At 32.6% G+C, this 19220-nt stretch overlaps 1 protein-coding gene across 1 annotated transcript; it reads left to right on the top strand.

Annotated features, from left to right (window-relative positions):
• Positions 1-5570: 5570 nt before the first annotated feature.
• Positions 5571-18602, top strand: LOC132720610 (uncharacterized). The gene is made up of 7 exons (XM_060704769.1): positions 5571-5691; positions 6030-6096; positions 14994-15153; positions 15698-15854; positions 17208-17417; positions 17854-18007; positions 18401-18602. The coding sequence occupies exons 1-7, from the start codon at positions 5586-5588 to the stop codon at positions 18552-18554; spliced, it is 1008 nt and encodes a 335-aa protein (XP_060560752.1). The 5' UTR covers positions 5571-5585; the 3' UTR covers positions 18555-18602.
• Positions 18603-19220: the final 618 nt, after the last annotated feature.

Genomic DNA, 19220 nt, shown 5'->3' with positions numbered 1-19220 from the left:
ATATTAGGTATTATAAAAGTAAATTGTTTATATTTCGTTATTAAAGTAAAAGTACAGTATATCTATTTTCTATTACTCTGCATTGAAAGTTCTTTATATTAAATTTGGTAGTTGTTACAGAATTTAATGTCTATACTTTGATAAATTGAAGTTTATATGTTTAAATAAAGAACATTGTCGTATAAGTATTTAATTTTGTATTAAAAAATCAGAACTGGAAACTTGGTGTTTTTGTCATTTCTTGCAGCAAATATTCGGGGTAAAGGGACGAAGTGAGTCCAAGCTTCTAAGGCTCTATAAATCAGTAGCAAGTAAAAAGGAGAGGAACTTGCGAAGCCAGGTTGTGATAATTTGCAACCTGTCGCCTCGGAAGTAGCCCTCTCCTGCTACATTTATTACAATCGTGTGTGATTTTAGTTTGTTTGTATAACGCTATGCCTTTTGTCACACAAACGTATCCAGTATATTAGTTGTAAATCAACTTTGATATATATAGATGTAAATTATCATAATTTCAATGTGTACAGCCGTACAATGGGTGGGTGGCATTCATAAAATTTTAGTAGTCACGTTTCGCAAAATATATATCTATTAAAAAAAAACATACAAAATAATGTTTCATTTAGTTTCGAACCTACAACCTTTAATATGAAACTAAAAGTCTTAACTCCTTATCACAGACATGTGTTGTGTTACTATATATAACTTTAAATTACCATGTTTACTGTTATGCCGTAAAATTTATTTCGGAATCCGACAATAACCGAGACAAGGTCATTAAATTTTCAAATGATTTGGGTCAATATTGCCATACAATACAAACTGTTCCTAAAAATGTCACATTAATATTTTAAGTTCTTGTTACAATATATTATTTTACTTACTCTTCTGAAATCTATAAATTACGTAAACATTTTAGAATACCAAGTTGCTGGTTGTTTCAGAATGCATAATATATTGCACGGTTGTTTGATATTGTACATGTTAAATATAAATACATTGTATATTATTCATTGATTAATTTTTATTGTCTATATAGATATTCCTTTAATAAAATGTATATTTGAACAATATGTTATCAAATTTGTAGCGATTTTTTATCCTTCTTTATCGATACTTGTGTCAGAACAAAAACATCAACGAAATATACATCAACACACACAAAAAGCCCTCTACCCACAAGAAATAAATATAAAACAAAACAAAACAACAACAATAACAATAAAACAAAATCTTAGTTTAAACACGCCTCCCCTATGGAAAACTGTTCAACCAAAGAAAAAGCCCTCTACCCACAAGAAATAAAGCAAAAGAAAAAACAAACAAAACAAAACAATAAAACAGAATCAAAATCTTGGTTTAAACATGCATCCACTATGGAAATATATGCATGTATGTGTGTGTTTAGTCACGGATTTATATATAAATCCGTGGCCACGGTTCAGTATATTTGGATAAGCAGGGTTGTTTATTTGGACAATTTCGGTAAACATTCTGTCATACATGCGAGTTTTATCAACTGTAAGTTCTATACTGCACGATTTTCACGCGTACCAAGTAAAGGTATTTTGAGAAATATTAACTGTTACCTTACGTGTAGAACAGGGAAGAGTGGAAACAAAGAGGAAAATGAGTTCGATGTCAAGAATTTTGTTTTTTGTTCAGGTTTGCGTTTCGTTGTTCGAAGTTCATGCACACGAAGTCAATGTAGGTATGTATATTGATAATTTATTTGTGTTTGGTTTGATAAGCTGTAATAGTTTTTTTTAATTGGAGTGTTGTTTAGTCTAGTACTAGATTTTTTAGATTTTTAACTGATTAAAACGATTCTTAAAAACAGTACATTGGCATCTTTCTTTAGTTTTTTTTTCTTTCTGCCATTACCATGTGTATTATATCGCTCGATTTATATAATGCATAAATTGGTGAATGAATGCGAAATTGGAGTTTTAATAGTTTTATAACTGGTGTTTCAATATTATTAAAATGTGAAAATGTACATGTACATTGTCAGATGCTTAAAAATGGTCATGTTCTTGCAACTGCAAATCACATTGGTAATAGTCAGTACTTTTCTAAATGCATCTCAAATTTTGCGGTGCACTATATTTTAGTGTATCATGTAAGTTCAAATTACCTGTGTCTACACCAAAATATAACATCCCGCAATATTTCCTCGATCCTTAAATCTTAAGGGAAATGTAGATTAAATAACGTTTGCTTAATACCATGATGTTTTTATATTTCACAGATTGTTATCCGAACAATACCGTCATTGTATCGAACCCGACACCTGCGTCCCTCCATTATGGACTTGCATCGGACTTATCAAACACGCGTTTTCCCTTTTTACAATAAGAACAAAATATTCATTTCTGAAACTTAAAGGGACATCATCTTACCAGAAAGGTTTTGCTATTTTGTAATTTTTATCCCCCCGAAGGGCGACTTATAGTAATCGCACTGTCCACCCGTCCGTCAGCACGTCCGTCCCTCCCTCCGGTAATCCTGTCCGCGCTTCATCTCCAAAACTGCTGGGGAATTTCAGTGAAACTTCACAGGATTGTTTTTTCACCATGCCTATTTGATATTCTGCATTTTTTTTGCACAATTATGGCGCCTTAATGGTCTATTTCCGAGTAAAATAAGATTCTCCACTCTACATTTCCAAACCCGCTATGGGATTTCATTGATACTTCACAGGATTATTTGTCACCAAGCCTTCTTGATATTCTGCCTAAATTGATTTTGGTACAGTTATGGCCCCTTAATGGTCTATTTTCGAATAAAATAAGCTTGTCCATCCTTCATCACCAAAACCACTTGAGGAATTTCAGTGAGCATTTATAAAATTGTTTGCATGGTGTCAGGATTTATCAAGTCTAGTTGTGGATTGTGCCATGATTTTGTGCATGCTTTTTTACTCACACAGTTATTGGCCCTTGATGATGATTTTTTTAGTAAAATTTGTTTACACTTCTTATGGAATTTATATAAAATTTAATGAATGATATTTATCAAAGGCTGTCGGGCGTATAATACCAGTATATTGGCATATCTTGCAACCTTTATGACAAAGCTTCCGTCCGGGGGCATAAGTCACTTTTCAGTGACAGCTCCTCACAATATTACAAACATGTATTTGCACTTTTTAATAAAAGAAAATACATATTCGATGTGGATTAAAGATTAGATTGATAGAGGGTACACTTGTTTTATGTTTTATTTCTGTGAAAGAAATCAACTTTATTTATCACACACCCGTTTCGCTTTTGCGCCTCCGTGAACATGCTATTGCATTATTTTGACATGACGTGACGTCATTTGCGTTATACAAATATAGCGTTAAGACGCGCTAAATGTAAGCGTTATACTATAGGCGCGTCACAAACTCCTCACAGTGATTACCTCCCTTGGCAGAATTGTAATCCCTGCCTTCACAGACGTCACATGATGATGAAAGTCACATGACGTAACGTCGAAATTCAAACGTAAACATCGACGTTACATATAAAATCTAACGTCATTTTTAGCTCGACTATTCGATAAGAATAAGTAGAGCTATTGCAGTCACCCGAGCGTCGGCGTCGGCGTCGGCGTAACCACTTATGTTAAAGTTTTTGTAATAGTTCAAATATTTTCAAAGTCCATTGACATATGGCTTTGAAACTTTGCACACTTGTTCAACATCATGACCCCAACCTGTAGACAGGAGGAGGTAACTCTATCAAGCATTTTGACAGAATTATGCCCCTTTTGCGACTTAGAATTTACGTTAAAGTTTTTGTAATAGTTCAAATATTTTCAAAGTCCATTGACATATGGCTTTGAAACTTTGCACACTTGTTCAACATCATGACCCCAACCTGTAGACAGGAGGAGGTAACTCTATCAAGCATTTTGACAGAATTATGCCCCTTTTTTTGACTTAGAATTTACGTTAAAGTTTTTGTAATAGTTCAAATATTTTCAAAGTCCATTGACATATGGCTTTGAAACTTTGCACACTTGTTCACCATCATGACCCCAACCTGTAAACAGGAGGAGGTAACTGTATCAGGCATTTTTTTACTATCAAGCACTAAGAATAGTCGAGCGTTGCTGTCCTATCGACAGCTCTTGTTCTCTTTCTATTTTATTTTTAACTTTTCGTACCTATGTTCGTTATAGTTTATCAAAAAATTATCAAAATTATTCAAATAATGAAAAATAAATTCAAAAGCTAAAAAATAAAAAACATCAAAATATTGATAAAAATGTTTGTGATGGCAAAGATCTCTGTAGTCACTGCGTAGGAGATTGGGCGCGTCAATGAAAAATTTGCTCTTTTACATTTCAAACGGTCTATATTTTTGGTGTTTGATAAATAGAATATCAAATTTGTGTAAGCTCATTACTGAATTATTGAATAAAATAAGAATTTTATTCTGCTCGCGAGAGGCTCGCATAATAAAAGTTTATACAACTCGTCCAATAAATTCAGTGTTAAACTTACACTCATTCAATATCCTCTATAAATTGTTTGATGAGAAAGTATATTTACGACGAATTAAGCTACGTCAGAAAATAGGCAAGAAAATGTCCTAATTAATAAAAACACATAAAAAATGTTGTGGTTGGTCACAGGTATTGGAAATAAGCCATGTCAAAATTTAAGAACTTTTCAAGAGGATGAAATTTTTTAATAAGAAGTTTTTTTTTATGGCCCAAGCACTTTGAACAATGTTGAACAACTGTTCTATTTTATAATTGTTTTGTTGATGAAAAAAAAAATCTAAAACCATTGATTTGGAATGTGCAACTTGTCATTGTCAGCTGGAAATATAATTTGACCTACAGAGTTTCATTAATAAATATAAAAATTGGTTAAATCGTTTTGTATATTTTCTCCAGGAGTGCAAATGGAAATTTTAAAACAAAGGGACGTAACTTGGTAAACTGGATCCGAACCGCAATACGGACTTTACCGAGAATATAACTGTAGCGCCACCTGTTAGCATAATTTGGGTGTCACATATTATTACACCAGATGTCGCGTTGTATCATGCTTGCTGCATTCGGCTTTCGGCTATGCGCATTCTACCTTATGACATTCGTCATTCAAGCTGAGTAAAAAGACCTAAATACAAACAGTTGCAGGTTAATTTATTAAATTAATATACCAGATCAACAAATGAATAATAATTGATCGTTAAATAACGACATCAACATAAAATTAAGCAAGTCGCACACAGCAGAAAGCATAATGTGCATGTAAGAAAGCAACATGTAAAAGTCAGAATGCAAGATGTATATGTCAGAATACATAATGTACAAGTTAGAAAGCACGATGTACAAGTAAGAAAGCACGATGTAACGTAAGAAAGCAAGATGTAATTTTGGCATAAATAACCCTCCATACTTATGCAGAAAAATTCTGAACATTTTTTCTATATTTTTTAGGAACAAAACTGAAGTCGAACTTCTGTGTAACCGTTATATACAATGGTTGTGAATTTGACCTGTTTTCAAGAGTCAGATAACTATAATAGCACATATGTACATGTATTTAGATAAGGTATGACTATTTCACATATAAAACTTACATGTCTTACGATTATATTGTCAGAACCATTCCATTCTTCAGCTCCGGAAGAATCATTCAAGGCAAAGCGTTTTGTGTTTTGTCCCTTGTCCTTGTTCTATTGAAAGGTATGTTTAATTTATTAATATAGTATTCTCATGATTATAGCAACAGACACAATTTGAGCAGTTTTATTCGAGGAAATTCAGTTTTTGGTACACATAGTTACATACGTTATTTGATTTAAAAGGTTTATATTAGTGTAACGTCATACTTACTTTCTATCTCATATTAAAAGCTGTTATGTAATTATGCTTCTGCTAGGGCTGTAACACCAGAGCTGTAGCATTATCATAACAAGGTATGTGCCATAATATTCAATCTCTTTATAGACATATTATTGGATAATTTAAAAAGTATTTATGTAAATTAATAATAATAAATTATCTCCATAATTATTATGAAGGTTGCCTGTGTATACCACCACCCGTTCCAGACTTCGATGACGAATGGCCCGAGGAAGTGACCAATGGGTAATATATAATGTTACATGTACACTCAGCATGTATGATTGATTGGGTCCTTTGCTGATATGATTAAATAAAGAATAATATTCAAGCAGACATTATTTATGTATAGGTACATTTCTGCCTCCGCATCAATATTGATCAGTTGTATACATGTATTATAAGCAATAACTTGTGTATAATTAAAGAAATTGCTACAGTACAGAAATGATTTTGTAATGAAATTGCTACTGTAAAGAAGTTGCTATTTTGTTATGCTTCATACCATGTCACTATAAAGGTAGGCAAATGAGGCAAACAAGTAAAAAATTGCTGGGAAATGCAGCAATGTGATTGTCACGGCGAAAAAAAGAAAAAATACAAAAAAAACCAGTTAAGTATAATGTTAAGGTATCTCCAAATAGCATTGAGTTTAATTGACAGGTTAACTTGTTAAGAAGGTTTTTAAGTATTGTAATGTAACTTGTTACAAGAGCCATGCATATGTAGTAGAGCAGAATAATTTATCATTCTTGTGTACTGCATACCTCTTGAGCGAGATCTATCCACATATGAAGTTTCATGTTGATATCTCAAAGGCTTTTGTAGTTATGCTCTTGACGAAATTAAGTATGAAAAATAACAAAGAACTGAAAAATAATGCACGGTAGGTGTGTGCCGCACTCCTCCTCAATGAGATTTATCCACCTTTGAAGTTTCACGCTAATACCTCTAACACTGTTTGAGATAAGCTCCGGACAAAAAGTTTGAAAAATAACAAAGGGCAATAACTCAAAAATTATAAAGGGTATAATTCTTGCGCACAACATTCCTCCTCAATAAGATCAATCCACCAATGAAGTTTCATGTTGACATCTCAAAGACCTTTGGAGTTATGCTCCACTCAGGTGAAAAATTAAGTATGAAAAAGTACAAAGGGCAATTACTCAAAAACTATGAAGGATAGAGTCATCACTCTTTTGCACTGCACACCTCCTGAGTGAGATCTATCTACCTATGAAGTTTCATGTTGATATTTCAATGGCTTTTGTAGTTATGAAGTTATAACCTCTAACAATTTTTGAAATAAGCTCTGGACAAAAGTATGAAAAATAACACAGGGCTATAACTCAAAAATTATAATGGATAAAGTTATCATTTTTGCGCACAACATTCCTCCTTAATAAGATCTATCCACCTATGAAGTTTCATGTTGACATTTCACAAGCTTTTTTAGAAATATGCTCCACTCTGGTGAAAAATTTAGTATGAAAAATAACAAAGGGCAATAACTCAAAAAATATGAAGGGTAGAGTTATCACCTCCTGAGTAAGATCTATCCACCTATGATGGTTCATGTTATATCTCAAAGGCCTTTGTAGTTATACTCTGGGACAAAAATGAAGTATGAAAAATAACAAAGGGCAATAACTGAAAAACAATGCACGGTAGGTTATCATTCTTGCGTGCTGCAATCCTCCTCAATGAGATCTATCCACCTATGAAGTTTCAAGTTTTTCCCTCTAACACTTTTGAGATAAGCTCCAGACAAAAAGTATGAAAAATAACAAATGTCAATAACTCAAAAATTATAAAGGGTAGAGTTAACATTCTTGTGCACAACATTCCTCCTTAATAAGATATATCCACCTATGAAGTTTCATATTGACATTTCAAAAGCTTTTTTAGAGATATGCTCCACTCAGGTGAAAAATTAAGTATGAAAAATAAAAAAGGGCAATAACTCAACAATTATGAAGGGTAGAGTTAACATTCTTGTGCACAACATTCCTCCTTAATAAGATATATCCACCTATGAAGTTTCATATTGACATTTCAAAAGCTTTTTTAGAGATATGCTCCACTCAGGTGAAAAATTAAGTATGAAAAATAAAAAAGGGCAATAACTCAACAATTATGAAGGGTAGAGTTATCACCCTTATGCACTGAACACCTCCTGAGTGAGATCTATCTATATATGAAGTTTCATGTTGATATCTCAAAGGATTTTGTAGTTATACTCTGGACAAAAATTTAGTATGAAAAATAACAAAGGGCAATAACTGAAAAATAATGCACGCTCGGTTATCACTCTTGTGTGGTCTATCCACCTATGAAGTTTCAAGGTGTTACCTCTAACACTTTTTGAGATATGCTCCACTCAGGTGAAAAATTTAGTATGAAAAATAACAAAGGGCAATAACTCAAAAAATATGAAGGGTAGAGTTATCACCTCCTGAGTAAGATCTACCTCTAACACATTTTGAGATATGCTCCGGACAAAAAGTATGAAAAATAACAAATGTTAATAACTAAAAAATTATAATCGATACAGTTATCATTCTTTCACACAACATTCCTGTCCTCAATAAGATCAATCCACCAATGAAGTTCTTGTTGACATCTCAAAGACTTTTTTAGTTATGCTTACAGGGACACTCAGGTGAAAAATAAAGTATGCAAAATTACAAAGGGCAATTACTCAAAAACTATGAAGGGGTAGAGTTATCACTTTTTTGCACTGCACACCTCCTGAGTAAGATCTATCCATCTTAAAGGCTTTTTGAGTTATGCTCTGGACAAAAATTAAGTTTGAAAAATAACAAAGGGCAATAACTGAAAAATTATGTAGGGTAGAATCATCATTAATATTGTGCACTGCACTTCTCCTAAATATGATTTATCCACCTATGAAGTTTCAAGTTGATACCTCAAATACTTTTTTAGATATGGTCCGGACTATAATGAGAACGGAAGGACAGACTGAAGGAAGGACAGGCGGACAGACGGAGACTAATTTTATATCCCCAACCGCCTTTTCGGCGGGTGATAATTAAACATTTTCCTAGCTGAAGAAAACTCAGAATTTTGCTCACAATAATGAGACATGAATTCTGAATGAGGTTCAGAAGACTTTGTGTAAAAGACTGATATACGGACCAAATTAAGTTATTGTACAACCTGGTATGGTAAACGCTTACTGTGAAACGCATATGGAAAACCAAGTCTCATTTTACGGAAAAAATGTTTTATTGCACAAGAAAATGAAATTATTCAAAAAAGACAACACGAAAAGCATTGATGCAAAGCATCAAAGGGCGACGCAAAAAGAATTTGACCTAAATACTTAACAAAAGATGTGTACTTTATAGCTGTACCATTTCATGTGACCTGGAGGCTAGGCCCAGTTTAAGTTGAAACTTAAACCAAAAAGAATAGACACTGTCTTGCCAAGATGCAAAGACAATTCATAGTCAATAAACCAATCTTAAGATTTATTTTACCAGATACAAGGATACCTGAGTCATCATCATATAATCACATGCATGAGTATCGAACCTGGGAAGAAAATCTAATCATATTTTTTCTTCCCAGGTCTGATACTTGTACCTGTGCATATAATAAAGCTTATTGCTTAGGGTTGCAGACATGTCATTGACATATATTAGACATAAAAGAGGACCTAAAATGAACATCAGGGGGACACCATTATGAGGTACTCAGAGCAGAAGTAGAAGGAGTACCTGAGTGAGCCACATCAACCAGCTGCTATCAGAGATAAAACTTGAACCATGTAATGATGTCATTACATATGGCAGATGCTTGAAGTTCCATGAAGAAGAAGAAAAAGAACTTCTTCATGTGCAGTATAGTGTGATCAACTGTATCAAATGCTTTTGTAGATCTAACAGTATCATGCAATACTGCCTTTGTCCATTTCAAATTAAATGCACTTTATCAAATGAATAAAACATGTGCCAGTGGCAAAACCACTTCTAAACCCTGACTGAAACTGCCTGACCATGACTCGAACACATGACTTTCAGATAATAGTAGACCAACTGAGCTATCCGGGCCAGCTACACATTTTCTCTTAAATAATGAAACAGTTCTAAACCACAACATATTTCTCCACTATATTGATTAATGGAATTTAATTTTGAATTTCTGATGTTTACAGAGCATAGTGAATTAAACTCATGGTTATATGCAGTCACATGATGAGAAAAACTTTCAGCTTCACCATAACTCAAACCTGTGACCCACAGAATAATGTACCGCGGCTGTAGCGATTGAGCTAATTCTGGCCACTTAACACATATTCTCCCCTAAATAGTGAACAGTTCTAAACCATGACAGATATTTAGATTTTTAAATTAACAGATAAATAATTCTTAATTAATAAATAAGAAAAAAAACCTTACATACTCATATAGTCTTAATTAAGATAACAATTTATATACCATTGTATAATTATTTTACTAAAAAGGGCTTAGACAGTTATTGGTTGTGCCATTATTTATAACAGGTCAATTTGAAAGTGAACATAACTGTGCTAATTCATGTACAATATCTATTTTTTGTACAGATAAAAAACTAACATTTTTTCTATGATAAGAAATTTTAGAAGACTGATTTGTATTTTGCATCAAGGGCACCGGGCGAAAACATGAAAATTATGCAACCAACGAACCACTTTGTGGTAGATTGTATTTTCATGTTTTCATCTGGCGCACTTTGTTGGTTTTCATGTGGCACATTAAATCACCCACTATAAAATTTAGTGTACAAATTTATTCAAGGGCAAGTAACAATCTACTCTAAGAAAAGTATGTCGGGTTGTCACTCAGGAGACCTGGAGATTGAGACCGGTGTCCCTCCATTACAAATAGATAAGGCAGAAGCTGTCCATTTCAAACTATGCACATGTTAGAAAAAAAAATAGAATGTAACTATTCAGAATATGATTTGTTTTGAGACTTTATCAATTATATTGCTGGATATAAGATTCAGGACATTTTCAATCAATACATGTATTATCATTTATAACTTTAAATGAAAGTCTCATCCCTTCAATAATAATGACATAACTGTATATATAACTCTTTAAATTCAGAAATATCATAAATCTCATCATATCAATATACTAAGATATACATGTATGCACATAACATTAATAATTCCCAGTTTCTATTAAACAAATATGAAATCCTAAATACATTAACATTAACATATGGATGGAATTCAAAATCTAGTAGAAAGAAAACTATAATATATAAACTCTGTTATAAATACTATTATTAGCCAGGTAACACGGGGTATAAACATCTTTAACCTGTAGACTGATCATGTATTATCATTAATAAATTTAAATGCAAGTCTCATCCATCATAACTGTAAGTCTTTAAATACAGAAATACACATTATATCCATATACTATGATTATGCACACTTGTATGAACATTAATTAAATAATTCTCAGGTTCCATTCCCTCATTAGACTTTACTATAAAACTAACTGTACATGTACATATATCACAGGAACTTGAAATTCTATCAATATTAATGATAATATCCAAAATATACCCCCTATACAGTGTTTATTTATAGTATATAGGGGGTATATTTGGATATTATCATTAATATTAGTTATTTGATAGAATTTCAAGTTCCTGTGATATATATCAAGTGTTTAAAATGAGCACCCATATGAATATATTTGAATATATATTTTGCCAAATATAAAATAAATAATAATAATTTTATTGAACAAAAGGCAAATGCCTGTGAGTACATATATACATACATATAATACAAGTTTTTTTTTTTTTACAAAATAATCAGTGGCGGTCCAATTCTATATAAATCAGCATAAATGTATGAGATCGTAAAAAATATCAATCATCACTGCATGCAATCATTATCAGTTTGCAAACTATAAGAGGCGATTGGTGAAACAACAGTATCATAAATGCTTTTATATAAATCTTCTCAAATTTTCAAACAGTTATACACCTATTATAGTCAACGTCAATAAGATTTTGAAAAATACAATGAATATTAAACATGAGAATTAAAAAACTTCGCACACGCACGCATCCATACATACACACACACGCACGCACGCACACACACACATGCACACGTATACAAAAATATTATTAATACATCAAAATAGAGTCTTCCACAAGAGAAAAATGTAAAAATATATTTTGTGGAGAAAAGTGACTCACATTTAATATAAAACTATGCTACGGCGTTCCATGGCTTTAAATAAGTATATGGCAAGATTTGTATTTATTTGTTTTTGGTCGCTGGAAAGAAGTTCAACAAACTTTGGAATATTCGGTCTTTTTCGAAAATATTGTTTTATATATCTAATTCTTAAATCTTTATATAATTCGCATTCTAAAAGAAAATGAAATTCGTCTTCTAGTGTGTTACATAAGATACATTTGCGTTCATTTCTTGGAATCGGATGCGGTTTATGCCATCTGCCGGTTTCTATATACAATCTGTGTGACGATAAACGAAATCTTGTTAAAGCAGCTCGGTATTTATTGATATTAATTTGTTCTATGTATTTCGAAAAACCGAAAGTAGCGAAAAGTTTATATGTGTCGGCCCTGGGTGAAGCTTCAACTTCAGACATCCAGGTTTGAATAAAATTATCTTCAAGTCTTCGCTTGATTTCTGCTATAAAAATGTTTTCATTTCCTATTTCTTGAAATATCCATGCATAATTTAAGCCTAAATTTTCAAGAATTGTTCTTACAGATGTTGCCCAATTAGTAATTTCATTGTTTCGTTCAATATCTTCAAGCATCAAATTGTATGTTTGTTTAATCAGTTTCACGTTATCGCATTTAATTATCTTTAACCAGAATTTTAAAACTTGTATTATTCTTTGTTGTTTTAAAGGCATTCTACCTAAATCGCCGTATACAAAATTAGTCTGGGTTTGTAATTTTACCCCTAAAATATTTTTCAAAAAATGTGTATGTATATTTTCTATTTCATCAGCTTTATTCATGCCCCATATTTCACATCCATAACATAAAATCGGTTTAATTAACTTGTCAAACAATTCAATTTTATGTTTTATATCTATAAAAGTAAATTTCTGTAAGTATTGTTTCATTTTGAAAATAGCTTTTAATGCTTGACCTGACAATGCATCATATGTGTGTTCAAAAGACCCCCCACAAGAAAAAACTATACCAAGATATGTAAATTTATTCACTATTTCAATTTCAGACCCATTATACATAACCCTAATATTTCTTGGTAATCGTCCACCCTTTCTGAAAATCATCACTTTTGTTTTATTAATATTTACGGTAAGTTTCCAACGTTCACAATAATCTTTTAAAATATCCATGCCTTTTTGTAAATCATCTAAACTTTCGGCTATTATCACAATATCGTCTGCGTATAAAAGAAGAAAAAGTTTTAAAAAACCGGTATCTATGCCTTTAAATCCTTCACGTAAACGAGTATCTTCAATATCGTTTACATAAATAGAAAAAAGAAAGGGAGATAAGCAATCACCTTGACGGACACCCAAAGAACATAAAAAGCTTTCACTCAAAGTGTTGTTTTGAGTTTTCACCCTAGACTTAACATTTTGATACATAGATCTTAAAACAGTAAGAATCTTTCCTCTTTCCCCATATGTATAACTTAAATATTCTACCTTTTCAATTTTACCAAAGGTTATTTTATGAGCAATTTACATACAAACACATAGCAAATAACAATTTCACATATTGATTAGAATATTCCTCTAGCAGAATACCTATAGTATATGTGCTAACTGAACAAACTAGAAAAATCTGGTCTACAGTAAGGTATATAAAGCCAGTAAAAAAATATATATCAATATTCACTCATCATGACCTCTATGCTTTTGATTACCTTATAACTGGTAAATTTTATTAAACAAAAATAGTAAGTAATACCTAACTTCAAACCTAAGATAGACAGAAAAGAACAAATAATTTAGTAAACATGAGTTACTTCCCCTTAAAATAGAGAAAATCTGAAACCCAAAAGAACACCCCAAACATCAAAATTAAGAAATGTTGCAGGCTCAGTTTTATTAAGCCATGCAAATTCATGGTAAAGTATTCATAAAAAAATAGATGGCCATGTGACAGCAGTTTTTGCAGAAAACCGGATAGCTTTCAACATCCGGATACTGGTACACCTTGTAAAAACAACCATTCTGTGCAACAGATAAACGTAATATATAAAATTAATAGGATAATCGTTTATAACAGTCCATTACCTATCCTTATATTAATTGGCAGGTGAACTTTCTTCTTGTAGGAAAATTTTGAAAATATGTAAATGAATGAACGAATGGATACGGAATCAATGTAGACCACAACGATATTCGAAATCCGGGTTTTAGTATTCAATTTCTCAAGTGTGTCGAAAGGATGTGCGGAATTGTGTAAATATATCACGCTGATATTTCGCGTGTTGATAGAAATACTGTTTAGATTCTACAAATGTATATGATTTGAAAGGAAAATGTTTCGATGTAACTTTTCACCGAAATGGGCTGTACAATGATTGCGTAAAAAGCCAATAAAATGTCGGCTGTAGAAATCGAAAGGAATTTTGTCACGTGACTTTTGCCCATGCTACCGAAAACTACCCATCACAATATCACGGCGTTGAGACGCCGTGAAATAAGTTAATCTCATAATCTCAGGGAAAATGATTCTATATTACCATCTTTTCCTAAAATTGATTTTTCATTGCTACGATTATGAAGATGTCAAGATATAGAATCATATTAACATGTCTTGACATATAAGAGTTCAATGAGACCTATATAAGGGACTTTGAAAAAAAAAGAAGAAAAAAAGAAGAAAAAACAACAACAACAAAACAAAGCAAAAAATGCATGGACTCAACACAAATACAGACTCCATGTATACGTTGAACATTAAGTATACACAAATCTTTATTCTTTTCTTACATGTAACTGTTGCCATAGCAGTTGTACCCGAGTTTTGCTGTTGATGATGATATTTTATGATTTTTGACCAGACATATTTTTCTGCTACTTTTCATGCAGAACGATCTGTTACTACTCGTTTTTATAGCCTACCTTTTGTTTTGTGATGAAGGTCGATAATTGTCAAATTACTGAATGAGACGCGCATGCGTAGATTGTCACTCAAGTCCAGATACGTTTATCATAATGGTGCCATCACGGCATCAGACGGTGGCGGATACCGAATAAGAGTGGACGCAACTTACTCCGTTCCAGATCAAGCACTACACATAGTAAGTGAATAAACTTGCTGAGTGGCAAGAAACTTGTTCCTATTTTTTTACGTTTTCTTATGTAATATTTAATTCTAGATGTTTTCCTTCTATGAGAAACAAATTTGCAACTTGACCTCAAGCTTTTAGCCAGATGAAATTAATCTTCATGCGTTTAGCATTACGATAATTTATTCATAATTTTAAGAACTTTAAGGACCATTTACACTGTAAGTGATTATTTCATCTAGTACTTCCGTATATAACTATATATTACAATGGATCAATGTGGAGATGAAAAAAATATCCCCTATGCGCAATATGCAAATATCTGAAATTCAAGGTTTTTTGGGGGGATGGGGGTTAGAATTTACGTACGTCGCAACAACACTTATAGGTCATATTTTGTTTGGTTTTACAGCGCACCAACACAATTTAGGTTACAGGTCGTTATAGGTCGTATGGTTACTTTCCAGCAATACTGGCGAAGGAAGATATCATATGCCCATCCGTGCATTACCTCAGGCATCAAAAATAAAAGTAAAGTTTTTTTTTCTCTTCTTAGGCTGCATGTACTGCCAAGAAAATGACACAACGCATGCCATCCGATATTTTCAATAGACTGGCATCAAGCGCGAAGATTGGAATTTTCTCCAAGTCAGAGACACTCACCATTTACCCGGAGTACGCTAGTGTAAGGAACCCTGCTGACTGTGGTACAAGTAAGTTAAATAAAGTGCAGTTTAAAGTACATGTATTTTAAACTTGGATCCTTTGTTTTTTGTTTTCTGTTATTTTATTGTTGAGATACTTTTGAACAAAATCATACACAATCAAGTATATATATTTGGGCCTTTTTATTCATCATAAATTAATTTAATACATGTATATTAAATGAATATAGTGAGTATCAATATAGCAACTTTCAAATATCACCAGTTACCTATTATTACACATAGAATTGATATCACTGTGATCCCGGAAGCACATACACACTGACGTGACCCTTTGTTTTAGGTTACATATATGTTGACACTGATATATTTTCAGCCTTTCTTTGAGGAATTTCTAAATGTTAAAGTGACATCTTTACCGATCCAAGAGTATCTAGTGAGTGAATAGGTGAAAGGGAATTTCTGTAAAATATCAATCTCACGTTCAAGTTATAAAAATTGTGGAAACCTGACATTCTTTTTATATTTTAGGCAGAGCTATCTTAAACACCTTTCAATATCATCTGTTGGTTAATCGCCATGATAACAGTCATTCGTTTGAAATATACATGTATATACAATTTAGATTAACGTGGCAAAATGAACATAATGTCACTTTAAGTTTATCTTACCCTTTGCATACTCGGAATAGATAGATAAATACAGAATCCCTAAAGAAAGCCCAACACGGCAAAATTGAAAATGTTGCAAACTCGGTTTGATTGAGCCTGTTCATGGACGGTACTGTCAAGTGCAAGTTACCGTCCACGCCCCCTAGCACCGGCTTAAGCAGAATTCAACATTTAACATGAACTGGTAAAATTTAGAATTTTGAAACATCCGCAGATGTGTTCATATGGCGGTTATCATGGAACCTTCAATGTGACACGTTAGTGCCATTCCATGAAAAGCGGCATATGGTCCCCAAGTAAAAAAATGCGTGTGCCCTAAACGAGAAAACAATGGGCGGAACTAAATAAAATGGAATTTTGAAAGGGGATCTGAGGTTATGATGCCTGCGTATCACAGATAAGACGTCAAAAGACAAATTTAAAAAGCAGGCAACATATCCTAAGGGTGATTCAACATTATTCAAGTAGGAATAATGGAACCACCCAACTAGAAAATGCCAAAAAGTTGAAACTAAAAATACCACAAAAATCATTGTCTGGTAAAAATTTAATGTCACCAACTTAATTGGCTTGATTTCATCCAATTATCTCGATATCAAATAACAGCACAACATTGGAGTAGTGATCGCTTCAAGCAGACAAACGGCTAACAAAGTGTGATTGTTAATTTACTTTGATCAAGTAATGAACATTACTATCATTGTATAACCAAATAAGCTATTAATTGCAGCTAATTGCGCTGGTCACTGTCAACACTCCTGTACATTTGATGGTAGAAAATACTATACACTTGCCGGTGCCGGGGGTAGAAGGACAGCTATACTCTCTGACAATATCTTATGCAACGGTGCTGACCCTTATCATTCCACCAACAACATACTTGTCCATGAATTTTCTCACACTGTGAAAAATTATGGGTTATCCTCGGCGGAGAAAAGTCGGATAACTTGGCAATATTTATAACTTAAATTATGTCATGTCATTTTGACTCTCACTATTTACAAGGGAAAAATAAAGATATCTCGAAACATGGATAATATATATATTACAACAAATGTATGTTTTTTCATTTGCACTGAGTAACGTATTGCTGAATATCACAAACAAATAATAATTCTAACTACATGTATAGATTGTAACAGACAAATATCAAAAAGACACATTATATACTATTCGCACGAAGGTACTACTAAAATGTATCTAACGATATTGTAGCTTAGTTCTTTGCTGTTACTTGGAACGTAAACCATCATCAGTGTGCCGTATATCAACTAAAGTGGTTCTTTTTGCCTTGATGCAGTTAACGCAAACATGATTTCATTTAATAATTTATGTGTTTTTTTTTTTGCCAATAACCTATATGTTGATATATCAACAGGTAAATTCCGCTTACAACCATGCTAAATCGGCACGTTTGTGGGCTGATTATTATCCCATGGCAACCGTTGAGGAATATTTTGCTGTTGGGTCAGCGGTGTATTTCAATGCCGACCATCAACGATATAGGGGAAACGGCAATCACATGGATCTGTAAGATAACCTTTCTAGTCAATTATGATAGAGAAGAGTGTTTCTATGCATAGACTTAGCGTCTTAACGTATGCCTGATAACTAGATAAAAAAGACCAAAGCCAGATATTTTAGAAACAGTATGACTAGTATAATATTCATACTGATAAATATAATTTATATTCATTAGAGAACATTTTCATCTACAATGCACGTATATGCCCTTTTTAGATAATGTTATTTCATCACAGTGTGCGCTTTTGTTAACTAAGAGCCTGATTATTGTTAAAAGACAAACTATAATAGCGTATCTATTTGTATTAAAAACACAGGAATATTAATATAAATTTGTTTTTCTTCCTTTACTTGTGATCAAATCTTTAGGTTTATATTAAATCTTTGTGTCAATTTCAGGTGCAGCGGAAGTAATTTTTGTACGTCCGAGTACCAATCAAGGACCCATCTTTATCAGATTGACAATCCCTTGTATAACTTACTGACGCATGTGTACGACGATAATAAAGTCGGTAATTATGCCAACATCGGTGTATGTGGCAGTGCCTGTTAAGTATTTTGTGTCATAAGCAAACGCTCGTTTGAATAAAGTTTAACTCAAAAAGACACAAATTGTTTGCAATGTGTTTTTTTTGTCTTCCTATACTATAAAACATCCCATCAACATCAAGAAGAGAATAACATGCAATTCTTATTTCTTAAATTGTATTTGATAATCAATCTAAATAAAACCCACAGTTCATTTGGTGATAATTAGGTAAAAATGCTAATAAAAATGGTATTTGCTAGTTACCGTCCACGTCCTCTAGCACCGACTTTAGTAGAATTTAAAATTTAGGTGCGATCATACTGCAGTTATCATGGAACTGTCAATGAAAAACGTTAGTGCCATTCCATGAAAAGCAGAGAATATTTCTAGTCTTAGAATACAGAAAAACAGAATCCCTAAAGAACGCCAAGAACGGCAAAAACGAAATTGTTTCAGGGTCGGTTTTAATAATCCTGTTTATGGATGCTTATGGATTTTCTAAACAGTATTGTTCAAGCTGTGTACATAAGCAATAGTCAATAATGCATTACTGCACGACTGAGGAGAAATACACACACTGATAGGTCGTAGCACGAGTTATATCTTCATCTAAATATGGCAAACAAGTTTAAAATTTGCATGTCCTTTTTGATGAAGTAATAAAAAAATAAAAATTGCTGCTGGAAAGAA

The sequence above is a fragment of the Ruditapes philippinarum genome, unplaced genomic scaffold, assembly GCF_026571515.1.
Source record: "Ruditapes philippinarum isolate M1 unplaced genomic scaffold, ASM2657151v2 ctg16837_1_1_1_1, whole genome shotgun sequence".
NCBI classification, from domain to species: Eukaryota; Metazoa; Mollusca; class Bivalvia; order Venerida; family Veneridae; genus Ruditapes; species Ruditapes philippinarum.
This window is presented reverse-complemented; position numbering and strand designations above follow the sequence as displayed.